The sequence below is a fragment of the Salminus brasiliensis genome, chromosome 2 (assembly GCF_030463535.1).
Source record: "Salminus brasiliensis chromosome 2, fSalBra1.hap2, whole genome shotgun sequence".
NCBI lineage: Eukaryota > Metazoa > Chordata > Actinopteri > Characiformes > Bryconidae > Salminus > Salminus brasiliensis.
In genome coordinates, this window is record NC_132879.1 from 36,429,084 (window position 1) to 36,447,901 (window position 18,818).

The 18,818-nt window shown below is 39.5% G+C and overlaps 1 protein-coding gene across 4 annotated transcripts; it reads right to left on the reverse strand.

Annotated features, from left to right (window-relative positions):
* Positions 1 to 251: 251 nt before the first annotated feature.
* Positions 252 to 18,774, reverse strand: ppp6r2a (protein phosphatase 6, regulatory subunit 2a). 4 transcript variants are annotated; one of them, XM_072672545.1, is made up of 24 exons: positions 18,423 to 18,774; positions 16,501 to 16,657; positions 14,878 to 15,112; positions 12,727 to 12,913; positions 11,863 to 12,000; positions 10,824 to 10,889; positions 10,494 to 10,606; positions 9,687 to 9,800; positions 9,426 to 9,552; positions 9,057 to 9,209; positions 8,554 to 8,784; positions 7,080 to 7,144; positions 6,881 to 6,996; positions 5,465 to 5,550; positions 5,139 to 5,219; positions 4,849 to 4,946; positions 4,696 to 4,753; positions 4,477 to 4,604; positions 4,184 to 4,344; positions 3,886 to 4,021; positions 3,550 to 3,602; positions 3,309 to 3,465; positions 3,044 to 3,175; positions 252 to 2,276 (listed from the first exon to the last, which is right to left on the reverse strand). In XM_072672545.1, exons 2-24 carry the CDS (start codon positions 16,604 to 16,606, stop codon positions 2,234 to 2,236), a joined length of 2,784 nt encoding a protein of 927 aa, XP_072528646.1. In that variant the 5' UTR covers positions 16,607 to 16,657; positions 18,423 to 18,774; the 3' UTR covers positions 252 to 2,233. The 4 variants fall into 4 exon arrangements, with proteins under 4 accessions (XP_072528646.1, XP_072528649.1, XP_072528648.1 ...); XM_072672548.1 differs by lacking the exon at positions 16,501 to 16,657; XM_072672547.1 differs by lacking the exon at positions 16,501 to 16,657 and having other exon boundaries at positions 14,878 to 15,132.
* Positions 18,775 to 18,818: the final 44 nt, after the last annotated feature.

Genomic DNA, 18,818 nt, shown 5'->3' on the forward strand with positions numbered 1-18,818 from the left:
CATGTTATTCAAATAATCAAGGCTATCGCAACTGGCTTTAAAATAATGGGAAAAAACATGTTAGAGTAAAAGGGAAAAATCACATTACATTACAGCAGGCGGGCATTGCTATTACAGGTCCAGGATTGAGAAACACTGAGCTAGGTGCAAATAACTTGGCACAGAACCTCAGAATCTGATCTTTAGATGGAATGAGCCGATTGAAACTTATTTACTGCAGCCTTCAAAAGAAATTCATGAACCTGGTACACTTCAGAGAAAAAACGTGTTTTATGGATTATCACATGGCGGTGAAGCCTGTGTTGTGAAGACCAATATATACTGTGGGTCGAAAAAACGCTATCTACACACAGAACCAGTCCAGACACGGGAACAGAATTGAACAGAAAGCAGTATTTTGGTTGCTGAAGATCACATAAATTAGAATCTCTACAATATGTAAAATAAATGTTGGTTAAAGTGAAAAATAAGATTCTTTAGAACAGTATACAGTAAAAGAAAAGAAGGCATCACATACTTTTGGCTTTGGAAATCAACCTATTGAAAACGTCAGATATAGAAAGAGTCGACTGAGGCTTCATAGGCCCGAGGCAGAGAACTTAAGAGCTTACAATGACTGTTACACTGCATTAAAGGTGCACAGGTTTCCACATTAAACACACCTTGTTAAGTGCAAAAATAAATAATGCAAAATCCCTATTCTGTAATCCAATGGATTTGGTACCATCTTAAAACTTCATTGAGATATGATGAACCAAACAAGCCAAAAGTTCCTGAAAAAAATGATGGCCATTGCAAAGCACTAACACAACTGAGCACACTACAGCGGTGGACAGATTCTGTGGAGAGAATCAAATTGAGTAATTGCTTTAACACCAGTCTGTTCTTAGGGTACACAGCATTGTCCTTGTGGAGATCAAAGAAAGTATCATGTACTTTGGACCATTCCAACTGTTGTCTTGTGCCTGCCTGTGGTAGGAAAAATAGTTGTAGTTGAAAGGTACACTGGCTGTGAACATACAGGAAGATGGGAGAAGTTATTCACATAATGGACGAAGGCAAAAAATAAATACAGCGCAATGGAGGGGGTGGGGGGCTGGGGCAAAACTCCTTTCCTTTCTATAATAGATAGCGCTGTAACTTAAGGCTAAATGTTGTAGCCTTAAAGAAGGGCTTTTTCAGTAGACACACCAATGTGCTAGGTAAACATTTAGAGAATGTACATATGGACAGAGAACCTGACGATTATAGGGGGGAGGGCGCGGAAAGACTCAATTCAATGCAAGCAGAAAGCCTAGAAAGGATGCCAACAGAAACCACATGTTTGTTATATGCTGATTTATAATGCTCTGCATGCAAAAAAAAGGCTTCACTATCAATGCTAGGTTATCAAATGGTTCAAAATTTAAATAAAACAGCAAAATTTCAAATTTCATTATTGCACACAATAAGGAAAAGCAGTGACACCATTTCAAAGTTGGAATATTGACCCAGAACCCCTTCAAAAAAAAATAAACCACCACAAAGCACTTGAAAACATTCAAATATCTGTTGGAATCCGCTAGATTAGATTTTTTTTTTTTTTTTTAGAGAGGGGGGAAAAAAAATTAATTAAAAAAAAAAACAACCAAAAAATCAAAAAACAAACAAACAAAAAATAAAACATGGGGCACTATTCAATAAAGACAAAAAATTAAATAATACTTTTAAGTTGTGCTTAAATATACAGTGAATGCTTGCATAAGTGCTTTTTAAGCAATGTTTGGGTTTGATTTAGGACCTGTTGAGGCATAATTACCAGGATTTACTAAGGATTCATCAACCTGTGCTTTCCTATGTGAACATCTTTATATCCAAGTTTCAACGGTCTGCTTTTATGTGAAAGCTCGAAAATGAATTAGGAGGGGAAAAAATAAATCCACAGAAGAATCCTTAATGATCCAGTAACTGAAAGATCACTGCTACATTAAAACTGTGCATATTTCATACAAAGTTAAAAGGATTAAAAAGACTAACTCCTCTGAGCACTGTTCTGGTTACTGGTTTGTGTTACGTGCCCCTCGCCTCCTCTTCCTGCATTGGCGGGTGCTGATTGGCAGTATCCAGGTCCAATAAACATGGCAGCATCATTTATTTTTAACACCAAAAGTGGTATTGAGGTTTTGGGGGTTAAGAATGGAAGCGGCAAAAGTGGGTTTGACCAGGCTTTTGTCTGACTTTGAATTAAAAGCCTTCAGATCGGTCCATTAGGTGTGATTTCAGAGGGAGCATCAACTCTGGGGACAAAAAAAAAAAGAAGAAAAAAAAAATTGTATTGCATGACAAGAAATTACATTTATTCACAAACATTAATACAGCCTTGTTAAGTTCAATTCTATTCTGACATTTGTACGGTACAGAAAAAAACAAAAACAAAAAACATCAGATGCAGTAAGTAAAACAGTGTACTGGATAGATGGGAGGATCGATTGGCTATGTATCGGTATCGGATGATTTTCAGCCAAAAAACATGATCGGCTGATTATTTTGCTGAACCTGAGAGCTCGTCAGATCATGTTTATCATAATTTTTGCAGATGTTGCAGATTTTTGCAAGGTCACAGGACCCTCATTCAACTGCTAGTCGGTAATACATACTTTACTCACAGCTGCAGAACCCCATTATAGGCGGAGCTAAAAGTCGCTCTTTACAGAACCCATCTGATGTTTATTTTGTCATATATATATATATATATATATATATATATATATTACATTACATTGTATCTGGCTCGAATTTTTTTTTTCGAATAATCTTTACATTGTATCTGGCTCGAATTTGTACAATATGTAAAACTAACACACTATGTGGGGGAAGCAGAATAAAGACTAAATACCACTAAACCCTCTCAAGAGTACATCCCTCATCCAGTTAGTATAGTGAGTATCAGCAGAGCTAGCCAATACAAACAAGTACACTTAACTATGCAGTGCTGTTCTGCACAGGAATTGAAAACATTTAGGTAGACTTGCACATTTTAAAGAGGTTTTCAAATGACCCATACCTCTTGTCTGTCACAGTGGTGTTTTCTGAATCTCCTTTGGGTGCCTCAGCATCTGTAGGTGTTGCTGACTCTGTGACCTTCGGGGGCCCGTCTGCAATAGTGAGCTTCTCCATAGCCGCAGCAGGCACCTCACTACAAGGCCACAAGAAGGCAAGTTAGTTTAGCAGACTAACAACAAGCTACCGAAAACAGCAGGATCAGGAGGTTTTTTCTTTAAATTATAAAATGCTTATAATACACTGGTATAGTTTTTATATTGCTGTACCTCGGGGTTGCATCTCTCTGATTAGTAGGTGCTTTGGGAGAGCCCTCAGTCTTGTCATTGCCCATTTCTTCTTCACTGTCAGAGCCTCCAGAAGAGCTGCTGTCTGAAGCTACGAGAGGAGCCTTCCGACCTCCACACACTTCCCACTCCCCTGTGCCTGGAGAGGAGCTTCCGTTATTAACAATTACTAACCAACTTTTTAAAGACACAGGGGGAAAAAAAAAAAAACTTAAATGCTTACATTTCTTTTCTTGATTCTTTTCTGGTTGACTCTCTGAATTAGTGGACTCTGAGCTGGGGGGACAGATATTCAGTAGTTACTGATTTGGTATGCATTTCTTGCTTTATTTATTTTCATGCTCATTTCTTTTTGTGCCTTTAACAACAAATCTGTTTTTAGTTAACAAAGCCTCTAATGTTACCCAAACAAAAACTGTAATCTTGCACAAAACAAAAACAGTCTGGAAGCATTTTAATGTGAAAACTGAGGGTTTAGAGATAATACTGAATTGTTTATATCAAGAGCCAAAACTCATTATGCACTGTAGAACCAGACCCTGTTACTAGAATAGGTTACCTGCAGAAAGGCTGAAACTCTGTGAAAGTGGCCCAACCACTGCCTCGCTGCTCCTCGTTTCCCTGCTCGGAGCCAGAGGTCCAGGCACTTGAGGAGCCATCCTCTGCCTCACCAAAACTCGCTGTCCAGCCAGGATCTACACCATACAGACAGAAACATAAGTACTGCCCTTTGTGCTCAGAACTGGATGTGGAATTAGTGCAACCTGAAGTCTGAGAAGTGCCCATGATAGCTCAGCAGCAAAAGCATGCTTCATAACGAACGCATTTGCAGGGGAAAGGCTTTGAGAAAGACTTACTCTGTGGAGTCTGTGGTGACCCCTTGCTGGTTGCTGTTTCTGTGGAGGGCTGAACGGCTCCTTCCTCATCTTCCTCCTCCTCTGAGGCCGACCCGCGGCCCCTCTGCCCGTTTCTCACAGGACCCTTAGGTGAGCTGTCTGAGGACAAAGACACCCCAAACCTGGGAGACCGTACAAACAAGATTAGCCATCTAAATCTTGGGTATACATGTTTTCCAGTAGATGAATATATAATTTGCATTAACTTTACCTATAATTTGAATTAACTTATTTTTAGAACAATAATGAATTACCTAGATCGAGATTTCACTTGAGTTGCATAGTTTATCTCTTTATCCTCCCAAATGTCTTCTTCCTCTTCACAGTCATCAAACTGCTGTATTCTCTCTTTACAACATGCCTCGAAAGCAGCAGCATTGGCCTACAATTACAATTGCATTTTCAATCACACTAAACACAGGTCATCAAGAACTGAACATATGCATGTTTGACACATTCATCCAGACACTTACACTGTTATCATCCGCATCTATATTGAAGTTAATCTCAGCAATGCGATCAAAAGTAGCACTGAAAAATAAATAATAGTAGTAAACAAGAACCCATCTCTGTATTAATGCTCATGTTTTTGAAAAAAAACAAACAAACAAAAAAAAAAAACTTACTTGATGTTTTCATCATGTTCACTGAACTCTTCATCATTAAAGCCAAACTGATCTACAAAGTTGGCGGTCATCTGTTGGATCTGATATTCAGAGAATGCCTAGAAGGAAAATATGAAAATGATGAATGGGAAACAGGAAACAAAGAAAATAGCTTGAACGGTCAGTTATACAAAATTCTTATGACATTCCAAATCACATGGTTCTCAGAAACAAAAGAAATACTGGTCAATAACTTTATTTAAAAAAACAAAACAACCAAACAAAAACAAAAGACACACTGACTGGTTTACCTGTTGGATAGATAGATCATTGGGGAAGGGGCTCTCCATGTCATCATCCTCACTTGAAGAATGCAGGTTATGCGTGCTCACCTATAACCACACAAGACAACAGTAGTAAAATGACTGAAAGGCTATAGCAGCCGATTTGTTCTGCCCAGAGGTTGTTTCAGGGCAGTTGTGTGATGCATCACTTAAATCAATTAAACACAAGTGAACCATCACAAAAAGATCTGGGAAAAAATTATATATATTTCGGAAGTACGGCTTGTAAAGTGAACTTGGAAACAGTTGTCTTTTAGGGTAAATTATGTAAGCATGTTTGTGTGTGTTTTTACCAAGTCCACAGTGTTTCTCCTGTTTGTTTCTCTCAGAGTTTGTCCAACAAAACTCTCCCAACGCCCTCTGCAGTCCTCAGGCAGTTCTGCAAATAACCAAAAATAAAATTGGTCACAACACTATTTTGTGGATCATCTTTATCAATATATGATTTAAGTGCAGACTTTTAGCTATAACTGAATCGGTTTAATGAACTATTTAAGAATCACAGCCATTTTTAATATGTTTCTCCATTTTAAAAGTTTAAAAGTAAAAACAAACAAAAAAAAATCTAATAATTATTTTAAATACCTGTATGCAAATCTTTTGCAGTTTATGATTGCCTAAAATATCAAAACAGCCAACAAAAAGTGTAGTTTTTCCTCTTTTAAGATGCTTTGCTAAAGCTTTACTGCAGCTGCTTTTAGTTGCCGCTTGTTTGTGGGTCTTTCTGAATTCGATTTTGTCTTCAGTAAGAGAACAGCTGATCAGTTGGGTTGAGGTCAGGTGACTAAACGGGCCACACAAGAACATTTCTTAGCATTAAGATGTTCTTGCATTGCTTTTGCAGTAAGGTTTTGGTCATTATCCATCTGTACAGTGAGGAATCGTCAGTATTGCAGCATTTGACTAAATCTGAGCAGAAGGTACAGCTCTGTACACTTCAAAATTCTTCCTGCTATTTCTATTGGCAGTCACATCACCAGCAAACAGTGACCCAGTTCCACTAGCAGCCCTCGTCATACCAGTGCTCCAGCACATTTGACAGATGATGTCGAAGGCTTTAAAGAATAAACCCCTTATTTTTCTTCGCCACAATCATTTTAATCTTGGTTTCTTTCTGTTCAAAGAAGCAGGCTAGGTGTCAGTCTAATCTGGCCTTCCTGTTCTTGAATGTTACCAGTGGTTTGCACCTTGCACCCTTAGCATTTAAATTCATAAAGGTGTCTCTTGATTGTATATGATAGGCTTACACCCTTGAGACTGTGTTGTTGACTTGTTAGTTTAGTTTTTTTAACTAAAGAAACAATTCTGTGATCATCTACTTTAGTTATCTTTCATGATCTTCCAGCTCTTTAACATTGACATTGCTAAGCTCACCAATGTATGCCTTTTTTTCTGGCACTAAATTGAAAGATCTTGAAGTTTCTTTGATTTAGTGCAAATGGAAGAACTATGTTGATAAATACAAATAAATAAATAAATAAATAAAACAAACTACGTCCAGAATGATTCATACAATATTGTTAAATTCCTTGAATTAAAGCTGAAAGTATACACTTCAATTGCTTCTTTTCAAAACTATTGTGGTGCAGTACAAAGACAAAATGACCAATTCTGTCACTGTCTATAAAGATGAGCAACTAAGTATCAAAAGGTGTGATTTATACAGATGAATCAAGTCTTGCAACACATGTACACGTATGTAAACCTACCTTTAATAAGATCACTAATTTGAGACTGCACCTGTCCCTTCTCCAGGTTCTGAACCACAGTGTTGGCAATTCTAGTCAGATGGCCCATGTTTCCTCTCCTGGTGCCACCTTCAGCCCTACAGACAAGTACACAATTAATACACAACAGGAGTGGAAGGGGGTTAATAAAAATTACTATGGTGATTCATGCAACTCGTACTGAATTTTGTCGTTCTCCTCCCAGGCATCCAGGATCCTTTGCACTAAGCGGCACTGCTGGATAAGCTGGAAAACAAATATATATATATTTGTATATATATAAATGAAGATAATCAAATATTGAAAGAGAAAAATGACAACAGTACAATAATTCTACCCAATTTATTTATCAAAAATATTTTGATAAACGATAGGGTGGGAATACCTAGGCATCTCACAATTCAATTTTAATTCAGAGTGATGCAATAAACACTTTTTTTTAATTATACATGGATTGTTTTCTTCCACATGGGTAAATACAAATTTTCACAAGAAATACAACTTCAGTTTTTTAGATATAAGGTCAGAGTATCTATTTACACAATTCTCTAGATCACATGTGGTCTTGGTACAGAGAGAGCTAAGATTGAGATATTGAGCATTTGATATAAAACAGGGGTTTTATTTTAGGAATTTAAAAACTGAAAAGTGTCCTTAGGCTCAGAGAGTTAAACAAAGTGGAAGTGTTGTGGCCAGTCAACTGGAAGATTTTGCAGACCTAGTATGTCTCACCCTCCCTAGTAGCTTTGACACAGTGGACAACTTGAGCGCTTGCAGAGGGGCCAGATTTAGCATGTGGGCATAGCATTTCACATGTAGGAATTTGCCCAGCGTTATCATTCACTAAATCTAAATCTCTCTGTGATCTGCTGTTCCTCTGTTACACTCTTTAACAGCTCAGCCAGATCTGCAGCTGTGTGGCTCTCATTCATTGCTCTTATTTTAGAGCAAATGAGATGCTAGCGATGATGAAATACGCATTTATAGTGCCTAAAGACTCTGCTGCAATGGATATCCATGCATCACATTACAGCTATCCAACCCAGTAAAGTACCTTTGAGACAGGATTCTGTGTTTTAATTCAAAAGTATGCTAACAGCATCAAAGCTCTGGTTCTCAACGTATAAATACGGACGCAAACCTATGGCAATAAGAGTTGCAAAAGAGTTTGCAATTCGCTTCGCCTGGTTGTACTTAGAAGACCATCGAGCAAACAATGTGTGAACGCTTCCACCCACATTGGAAAGGTTGAAGAGAATTACAAACTCTTTATTGCCAAGGATTTTCTTCTGTATTCAGTGGAAAGCTTCTCCACCTTGTGTCTGTAATGTGCATGCCACAGACTGTCCGGGCACTGCACTTCCTTTTGCATTCTGTCAACATTATGTTACCAATTAACATTTAGAATTTTTTTACATTTGTGAATCGACGTGTCGTAATTGGAATGCATTTAAGAATCTTTTTACTCCCACCCCTACTCCATACTATACATACTTTTTACATGTAAGGTTATACTCGTTTACTGTTATCCAAATATTATTAAAAGAAAGGATTGTTATAAGACAAACAGGTCACTAGTCTATATTTACCAGTTGTCCCAAAAAAAAAAAAAAAAAAAAAAAAAAAAAAAAAAAAAAAAAAATGCAGTTACTTACATTTACCACCAAGGCATCTTGGATGGGTGAATGTGCTGGGTCTGTGCTGCTATTCTGACCTGAAGTCCCCTCCTCTTTTTGGCTGTCTGAGCCTGGATCAGGCTTCTCATCATGATTCTGAAGAGTTGGGGTCTGGAGACCAGTGTGAGCAGAGTGGTTTAGAATTGATGCCACACAAAGCTCCACTTGGAAGTGCAAGAAGTTATTCCAGGTGTATTTAAAGAATAAATCCTGTAAGCAGAAAGGGAAAAATGCAAGTAAGTACTTTTTTAAAATAGCATTACATTTTCCTCAAAAGAAAGTCTCACAAACACCACAGCCTCTTTTCAAAAGGAGTCACATGTCACTAACTGAATTTTGCATGAAAGATCACTGTATACCAAGTTAGGAAGGAGTAGCGTGGGATAAATACAAAATGAGACTACAGCAGACTTCATTATATAACAAACAGAAACAAGGTCTTGTGTTGTGAAGTGGCTACAAAGGAAATGCTTAACCCTCACCAGCAGCAGGTCCATGATGTTGAGCCTGCAGAGCTCCTGGCAGATGCTGTGGTCGCTGGTCTGCAGCAGGGAGGCCACCAGTCTGGCCACATGAAGGCGGGCGTTCCCCAGCGGTTGCTCCAGAACGCCAACGGTTGTGAGTATTGCACTTTTCTGCTCAATACCATATGGGAAATACACAGGAATAAAGTGGATGTTCTTTTAAGAGATTTAAAAACAGTGGACAGTCCAGAAAGAACCACAATTTCATAATGCAAAATCCAAATGCACAATGGAAACATTACTTAGCGCCTTAGTTCTGAACATTAAAACCCAACTTGCTTTGAAATACATACACTTTATGAAGATAATGCACAATACCCCAAGTACCTTAGGAGGGTCCAGTAGGAGTTGCTGGAAGTCTTTCAGATGAGGCTCAATAGCACGTAAAATACTGCCACTGACAGTGTAAGACCTTTCACATCCCTGAGAATACAATTCCATTAGACCCTCCAGCCTGAAACAGAACAACAAAGTCCCCATTTTTTCCACCTGGTAGTATGAGGGAGCGAACTAATGTAAATAAAGAGAAGACATGTAGAAAGGTGCTGTCAGTGTTTAATGTGGACTAATGCTGGTTGTATCACTTACCCTGACCTCCTTGACTCCAGTAATGTAAGAAGCACTTGAGTTCCATTGACAACAGAAGCTTCACTCTTCTCCCCCTCAAACATGCTTTTCAAAAGCTGCGCCACATTCTCTTCTCTAAATATAAATAAAGAAATAAACCTGTAATGCTATACTTGCTTTATAACACAGTGCCTGGGATTTCATTATTACTTTTCAATGAATCAACATTCTGCCTGATCGATATTATCAATAACAATCTGCATTGGCTGAAATAGTAGATGTACAATTAAAACAATTAAACATTTTGTGTACATATATTCAGTACTCTGAAATAGTTTTAAGGTCCTGGGATTAAAATAAAAAACCTCCTTATTTGTGAAGTGCTTCTTCATTTAATTAGCAAATACTGTATGTGTGTAAATACAATACATAAATAAAAGTGTTTTACGTGCGTTGCTGTGGTCAATAAAACACTTTCAAAGCTCTACTGGGGAAGCCCAATATTATTTATAGTACAATATTATTACAATATTACAGTATTTATAGTATTATTTATAAATTCAACATCTGTTTTGGTCAATCAATGCTAAATCAATCAAAGTTGCTGGAAGTCAATGTTAAATCAGGTGAGCTGGTGATGGAATTGGTGATAGAAGAAAAAAAAACAAAACAAATGCTGTTAAATAGGTAACATTCTTTTTAAACATTAGGGAGCTCCATAAATACCATGTGTTCAAATATAACAATAGTTCACTTCTGCACAGTGATTTTACAGCTTAATTTTTTTGTCGGTTTCCATTATTCTTGGAAACCGACAAACAAACTTACGACTCTAGGACTGCCAGTAAAGGGTCCGGCTCCATAGTCTCTGGCATCTGATTGGCCTGGTCTCTACTGAGACGAATGATGTCGCAAAGAGTCTGGGACGCATTCGATTGTCTCTGCAGCAAACAAGACACATTTAAAATATTTAGTGATGAAACATAATGACTATAACAGAATGCATTTACTGGGTTTCAGTTTAAAATGCAATACTACAGAAAGTATTCCTTATGTAATATCTGAAGATCCCCAAAAAAAAACCCACACACAGAAAAAAAACCCACAAAACAAAACTTATATCAATCCAGATAAGAAGTAAACCAGTAATCGTCTCACCTCTTCATCTCTCCCTGTGTGCATGAGCTCAGTCAGCCTCTGGATCAGCCGCTCCTCATTCAGCCACTGTAGACAGAACATCCTTCTTTAAGCTCTGGGCCCATGCCACATTAAGCTTTTCTTCAAAAGGCAAAACACTGGAACCAGATGCTTAAGAGGTCACTTTAAGTTCACCAAGTTTAATTTTGGCATCACCAAGTGCATTCAGCAGCCCCCCGCCCCCCATTAAAAAACAAAACAAAACAAAAACCAAACAAACAATAAAAGCAGTAGGTGATCCAGAAAAGAGGGAGAGGAGAAGTGTGATTTAGTGAGACTGTGCTCCAATCACCTCCGCCAAAAACTTATGTAATATGTAATTGCCTAACAACAGGTCAGAAGGAAACTGGACAGGAGAAACTGTTGTAAACAGTTAAAATAAGGTTGAATCTAAACATCCTTGCCACAGCAACAACTACAAAACCACAATATAGAAGATGTGCAATTCAAGCAGACAACCTTTTATAAATTAATTACCAAAGTGACTAGGTTTCTATATATGTAGTGCTATAAACGTTATTTGCTTCGACATGTCAATGTTTTTACTCACCAAAGCACCTGACACCATTTGTATTTGATTTAAAGCATTACATGGTTTAAAATCTCAGCAGATAATATGGGTAACTTTAATCTTCTGTGCACATTTCACACCACACATTGCCACAAGTAATACGCTTCTATATTAATCAATGTAGTCTTTCACATCACTGAGAAGTGCACATTAACAACACTGGTCATGCACATCACTGCATTGTGTAGGCAGAAACAGTACAAAATGCATTATGCTTGTTAAACGTACAATCTAACACACACATTAACAAGTGCTTAGAGATGATTCCTGTAATGTAAAATCAAATTATATGTACTGTGTAGTATTAAAATTTCAATAATTACTAATTATGAAACCATTGTACAGGTCATTTACACATCAGAGAAAATATAAGAAACAAAATGAAAAGCTAGACATGTGACCAGCCTAATACAGTGTTTATGCTCTTACATTGAGAACCTCTTGTCTGAGAGGGGCCGGCTCCACGCAACTGATGAGGCGCAGGAGTAGGTCCATCATGGCTGATGCATCTATGTGGTTTAGCACCAGACTGATAAAGTTGTGTTTTTTCCTTAGGAAGGAAATCACCTGGGGGAACATACATGTAATCACAAAAACGCTAGCCACTACTTGTGAGTTGTGAAGCACTTTTGTTTTGATAGCTCCTGCAAGCTTATGGACTAGTCAACTAGTACACAAATACAACCAGTAGTGTGTGCTGTGGGTAGCTAACTGGATGATACAAGTGAGTTTAGTAATGAAAAAGTACTGAAAGAAGAAAAACAGTAAGAAGACAGATTTACTATTAAACACAATGCTCAAAGTACTTTAGAGTGGACATTCTACAATGAAACCAGGTCAATAAGAGACATAATGCTTTCCTATCCACCGGTCACCAAGGTTCTGTGGCAGGTAGAAAACCACTTGTGTTTCTAGGGGCAAAATGGAGACGCAAAATAAAGCCAGAATGACCTCCTCAAAAGACACCGTTCTCCCTCTTACAAGTCAGGGTATCATCAAAATGATTCTAAAGCTGTTATTTTAGAGCAAAGTCACTACATAATGCAACATCACAGGGTAGACATCTGTGCCGCACAGAATTACACTAAAGTGATGTGAGGAGAAAGAGAGAGAGATCTACCCAACCCAACAGAGCATGGCCAGTTGTGCATTTTTGGGCTAACTAACAACTTGATCAAGGATCCAGACATCCAGCATGGTTACATCTTGTTATTTTTCAGACACTGGAACTTCAAAACAATAGTACTATTTCTAGTTAAAAAGTAACTTATACAAAACGTATTGAACACCTACCTGCTCTGTTTTGCGAGCTATCAGGTTACCAATGGTCTTGCTGAAGAAGGAGGCCAGTAGGGGGTTAAGGGGTGGGTCTTGCTCAAGAAAACCATAGAGCTTCTCCAGCAGAGATTCATCTCCACCCAGCTTGTCATTAATGAGGGACACATCGGAAGTGAGGAGTTCACAGGCGATATTTGGAAACCTAAATGATTTAAAGAAAAATCAGTGTTCCCTTAAGCATCAGCAAAAGCTGCACCTTCCCAAATTATGAAACATTCTTTCCTGGAAAAATCTGTCCTAAGCAGTATTACACTAAACTAAGCCATTACATTTAGAACACCACACTTCCTGCTGTGTCCTGTATGAAAAACAACATGTGCAAATGTACGCAATGATTTGAGTGACCACCCCTGGAGGTGAACTGACTGGCACAGTGTTTAAATATAACTTGCAAAGGAAGTTTAGTCTAACAGCAGGATTCACTTTTTTTCATACATTCATACCCTATCAAACTACCAACGCAATATACAGCATTACTGGAGCCAGGGAGTAGCGTTAGCTGGCCAGGTAGCGCAGATGGTACTGCATGTATGTGGCTTCCGTACCATATCTTCCTGCCTTATTGTAAAATATACGAAAATCGATTAAATCGAGTCACAGACTAAGTAAACACTTATTTAGCTGCAATCACACATGATGAGAAGACAAAACCACATATCAGAGAGCACAGTCAAGTCAAATAAATGGTCTTAGGAGTGTTTTCATGCACATTTAGACTGATTCAGATTTTTTAACTATAAGCCATAGTATTACTGAATGGAGAGGGAGTAGAATATTCTAACAAATGGTACCAATGTGTTCCTGCAACCATCCCTGCAATGTCTAAGACGTTAATTCTAAAAACAGAGTGGCCTGTTAGCCTCAAAAATACAGAATATAATTGCACATAGCAATTTACTTACATGAATTAAAAATGCCTTCATCTTCAACTAAAAAGTCACTGTTGTGGACATGCATGTTTTTTTTCTGTAGACAGTGCTGAGTATATGCATTTACATGGTTTAAACCCCAAATTAAATTATGCTGATAAAAATGCCAACAGTACAAAACATTCTTGCACCCTCCCAAGACATTTTCTTCACAAAGTCCTGACTGAGTGCTTTCTGAATACGTCACTCTGTCCACTCCACTGACTGACTGAATTCAGGAATTAATTATTTTAAACTTGCAATGTTCAGTTTCATCTGCTCTGAAAGGAGACCACACAATGTGCACTTTTAAAAGTACTCTTACTCTGTGCACGATGCAAAAGCTCTTGCTAATTTTACTAAGGTCTCTAAAGTTGACTAGCTTGTTAGGGCTACGACTTGTTCACGATCATTGTTAGTAAAGGTCATGTGATGCAAATTTCAAGATTTATAACTACTTCTCAAATCTCATCCCAACAAGCAGATCATGAGCTGCCGATATCGACAAAGCAGGAAAAGGCTAAACAAAGTCGTTTCCTAAGTTCATAATGTAATTAAGAAATGGCAGTTAACGGGAGCAGTGGATGTCAGGATGAGGTCTGTAAGACCAGGACTGGAAAAAGCAAATCTAAACCTCCGTTTGACTGAAAAAGACCTTAAGACCTAGCAGACTCTGGAGTGGTGGTACCTTGTTCTAATGTGCAGGAACATCTGCACAAATATAAGAATCATTAAAGGGTCATCCAAAGAAAACCCTGCCTTCATCCTCACCACAGAGTTCAGTGTCAGAGGTTTTCAAAGGGAACAAAACAAATTCTGTGGCCTCAAAGCTCTAATGTTGGAGGAAAAGGGATGCAGAATTTCATGGAAAGAACACTTGGCAAATTTTTAATTGGGGGGGAGGGGGTGCAGCCAGAAAAGCAAACATCACATCTGTAAAACATTCTGGGGGAAAATGGCTTGTACAGCAGAGTAACGAACCTAACAACACCTTACAATTCACAATACAAAGGCATACACTTAAGGTTTTGCCATGGCACTCCATGGACAACAGAAGGTGCAAAAATAAGAAGACATTACAAACAATATTTATATTTTTCTTCTTTGAATCATAGGCTTCTTTCTTTCTCCAGTGCAATTTTTACACCTCACAAGCTGCACAAACAGTAAATTATTTCAAGGCTGTACAATGCCTTACTTGAAGCGCGTTTTTTCTTCCAGGTCAGAAGAGGGCTCCTCAGTGATGAGGTTGACTAACTCCTGCATGCAGTGTTCCTGGGAAAGGAAGAGCAGCAGTCTTCGGTTCTGGGCCTTGCACTCCTGCAACACGTCTTCCTCCTCCATCAGCTCCCGCAGAGTCACGTCCTCCCTGTCCAGCAACTGGTCGATATGGGAGGTGGTATGCAGGTCAAACTTCCAGAACATGGTGGCGGCTGCAGGAGGAAGCACAGACCTGGAAATAGAGCATGAGCAGGTTTAAACATGAACATATTAGCCATCTGAAAAATGTAACCAATCATTTTACAATTTCAAAAGTGATTAATAATAAAGTAATTTGAAGATATTTACACATGCATATAATTGTCAGTTTAGGGTCATTTATACCTCTACGGCGCTCTTAGTTTTTAATAAGCTTGATTAGCACAAGTACAGTACTATGCTATATATTTGATTCTGACCAAGTAAGCTGGCTCATAAAATGCTCTATGATCATTTGAACACCAAGTACAACTGCAGACTGCTAGCGGACTGTTGATGTCTTGGTAACATCAGGATGCATTGTTGCCTTTGTGTTTAAGCTACCGAGACCTATGTCACCACACTGCAATCTAAGGCACTGACTTATGAGCAAGGCATCAAGGCAGCAATCCTCGGTTTCATAAACAGTCCATGTGTACACCTGTTTGTTTGAATGAAAACCTACAACCACACTGACCCTTTGTGACTAAGATTGGTGACCCATGCAGTAGGGTAAATTAACTCAGCCACATAAACTTAAACCACTTTCATAACAGCTGTTAATTCATTATCAGACTAAAAATGACATGTCCTAGCTTATTCAGTTGCTAAAATTTAAGAATTACCTCTTTTACTTTTAGTATAAATAAATCAATAGCATTGACTGCACTGTATGTTAACTTGTCATCTGCAGTGTTTCCAAAAAGACTTTTTTCAGCAGTGACAGCAGACCTTCTGTGGTCTCAATATGGCTTACTCCATGAGGTGCATTAGTTTTATTCTGCATATTCTACAACTATTTGAGTGAAAACCCTAGACTGACGAAAACAGCAGTAAGAGTGGAGTACAACACTGGCTCAAATGAGCTTCTGCAGCCATGTGCAAACTCTATAGTTCCATCTAGAGGTTGCACAAACGACCTGCAGCATCCTGTTGCAGAGAAGTCTCACACAAACCCGCTGTGATCCAACTCACAAACACGATCTGATTAGTTCACAGGATCGACTAAATTAGACACATCGGCTTATTACAGAGTTTGGCTGAAAATCTGCCAGTAATGATACATAGCTGATCGATTTTTTGAGATACATAGCTAATATTGACCATAAATTTGAACATTAATTTAGTATTATTCAAAAGCTTTATTGCATGTTGCATTTTATGTCCTTGACATGCAGCACTATTCTACTGATCCTGTAGTTCATCACACATGGCACTGAAAATCCATTCTTGAGGCAATATGTGCTTCATTCAATCGACAAAACCAACCAAACAAAAAACAAAACCACACAATTACATAATTCTTGGGCTTCATTCATCATTCATTCAAGAATTTCATTTTTGACTTTTTTAAGTGATTTACCAGCAGATGAAATTAGTGAATCCTTAATTACACCTTCTCCACAAGCACACAGGCATTTGAGTGGCAGAACGCAGAGAGCACAGAGGGGCCTGGCATTAATCAGCATGGGGTCCACTTCCCACCAGGGCCTCCTTAGAACACACGCCTTAGAAGGACACTGGGAGACCAGGGGTGAGACATAGAGAAGGAGAAAAAGAGAGAGCAAACAAATATGAATGCACTATTGGTCTTGATCAGGTCTGTGCGCAGAGATCCCACATTTACAGCTTGCACACACACCAATTTGAGAAATGTTCCTCTTACACACTGCCACTTCCTTGCCAACAGTAAACACACACACACACATACACAGAGTTCCTCTGTGCTGGTGCATACAGCATGTAAGCTACAGAACACACTCCATTTATTTTGTGCACCACAACACTAAACGTGAAAACAACGCTAGCCTAAATCTCTTGCAGGCAAAAGGACCACGCCATCTGACACGATATTTATGCCAAAGGATGCGTTCAACCCTTACTACAATTCATGTACATATGGCACACTCAAGACGGCAGCTGGTACATGTTTCCTTAAGCATTAAATACCCTGGTGATGACAAATGAATGGAACAACGCTTGAAAGTGGACAAGGCCTTCTCATCGGTACACAGCTGTGGAAGGCCAGAAAAAAAAAACGAAAAAAGAGAGTCAGCTGGGAAAAGTGACCAAAAAACAAAACAAAACAAAAAAAAAACTGCTTCCTGCTTTTATGTGGACAGCATACACCACACATGCAGAAATGTCCATCCTGCAAATATTATCACAACACTCAGCTCACTGCAACAGCCACCCCTCGAGTGCCCCCACTGTTAACTCTAAACAGGAAAGAAAACTAAAATAGACCAGAGCAGCGGTGATTTTAAACAATACAGGCCATAAGGCACAGGCCTAAACAGGGCGAAGATGTTGAGAAGCTGAGCGAGAGGCTGTGGTAGCCCTTACAAGCAAAACAAGCAGCAATTTATTGCACAACTCAGCAGGGTCCAGAGGCAGCTTACTTGGGAAAACTGATACACAGCAATTCCACTGAGCCTTGGACCTCACCGAGTTGTTTACGTGCCACAAAAACCATTGAAAAATACCAGCTACTATTCATCCCGAGATCACGGGCTCATTCTGTCACGCTAGCGGGAAGACATTTACCTGCTAGCTTCAACTGCAGGACGGTGTATCTAACTAGCTAGCTAGTCTTCTGAGCAAGGTCTGAGGAACCGCCGACCAAGTTCAAAAAACAACACCAACCATCTGCAAGACGCGCTAAACAACTAGCTAGCTTTCTGAGGTACAGACAGCGCACCAATTCACTTCCAACCATCAACACACCCGTCTGAGTTCATCACAGAAACGTTTAATAAGCACTAGAAATGACATTTGCCCTGAATAAAGCTTTAATTCAGTCAAACTTGGAATGGATACATGTTGAACTTGTGCGAGGCCTCATCGAGCAAGAACCCGACCGTTAGCTAGCTAGCGTTAGCTGCGCTAAGGTGAGCTAGGCTAGGCTAGCCCTTTTCCAACTTTAGGAACAACAGATTAAGACGGCAATAATTAACCCATTCCCCAACTCCATTTATCACGAACTAGACCGAGATGTTTTCCTCTGAAGGCGCTAAGTGTTTGTGAGAGAGTCTAGAGGTGAACACTAGTTTTCGTCATGTTTCCGACGCCGTTGCAGAAGTGTGTTAGCTAGCGCTAACTTAGCCTTTAGCAGACCGAGTCTCCTCGGCAAAACTCGACTTTCAGCCGCGCTGCTCTGAACTATTTCCTCACAGGGTGAAACGAGAAGGCAGAAGTCTGAGTCTGGCTAGGAAGCTACTAGCGGGTGAGCCTGCGGGCAAAGGCGAGCTCCACTGCGCTTCGACGCTGCACAAACTTGGGTACCTCTTAGCTCGGTGTGGTGTTAAGTGCCTGCGTAGCGCGGAGGAACCGAGGTGTTTTGCCCGTGAAACAGCACAGCGCTGCGCTCTGCTCCGCTCTGCTCTGCTCCGCTCCGCTCCGCTTCCCCAGCGCTCTAACGCTGCTCAGGCGATTTCTCTCCCGCCGCCGACCCTCGAGAAGCGGCTATCTCTCCAGAGGACAGCGCATGCTGTGCTGGACGTCTCACTCTGTGAACTGGACCGGGTCATACAGCTGCCAGGTTCGGTGGACTCAAGAGCTCACATGCGAGTCGAGAAGAAATCGGTCATATTTTCGATTCAAAATGGCGAAGTCTGACGGGGGCGCGCGCGCGCTCTCTGGTTATTTACTGTAGGAAGAGCGCGTCTCCTTCTCGCCTCC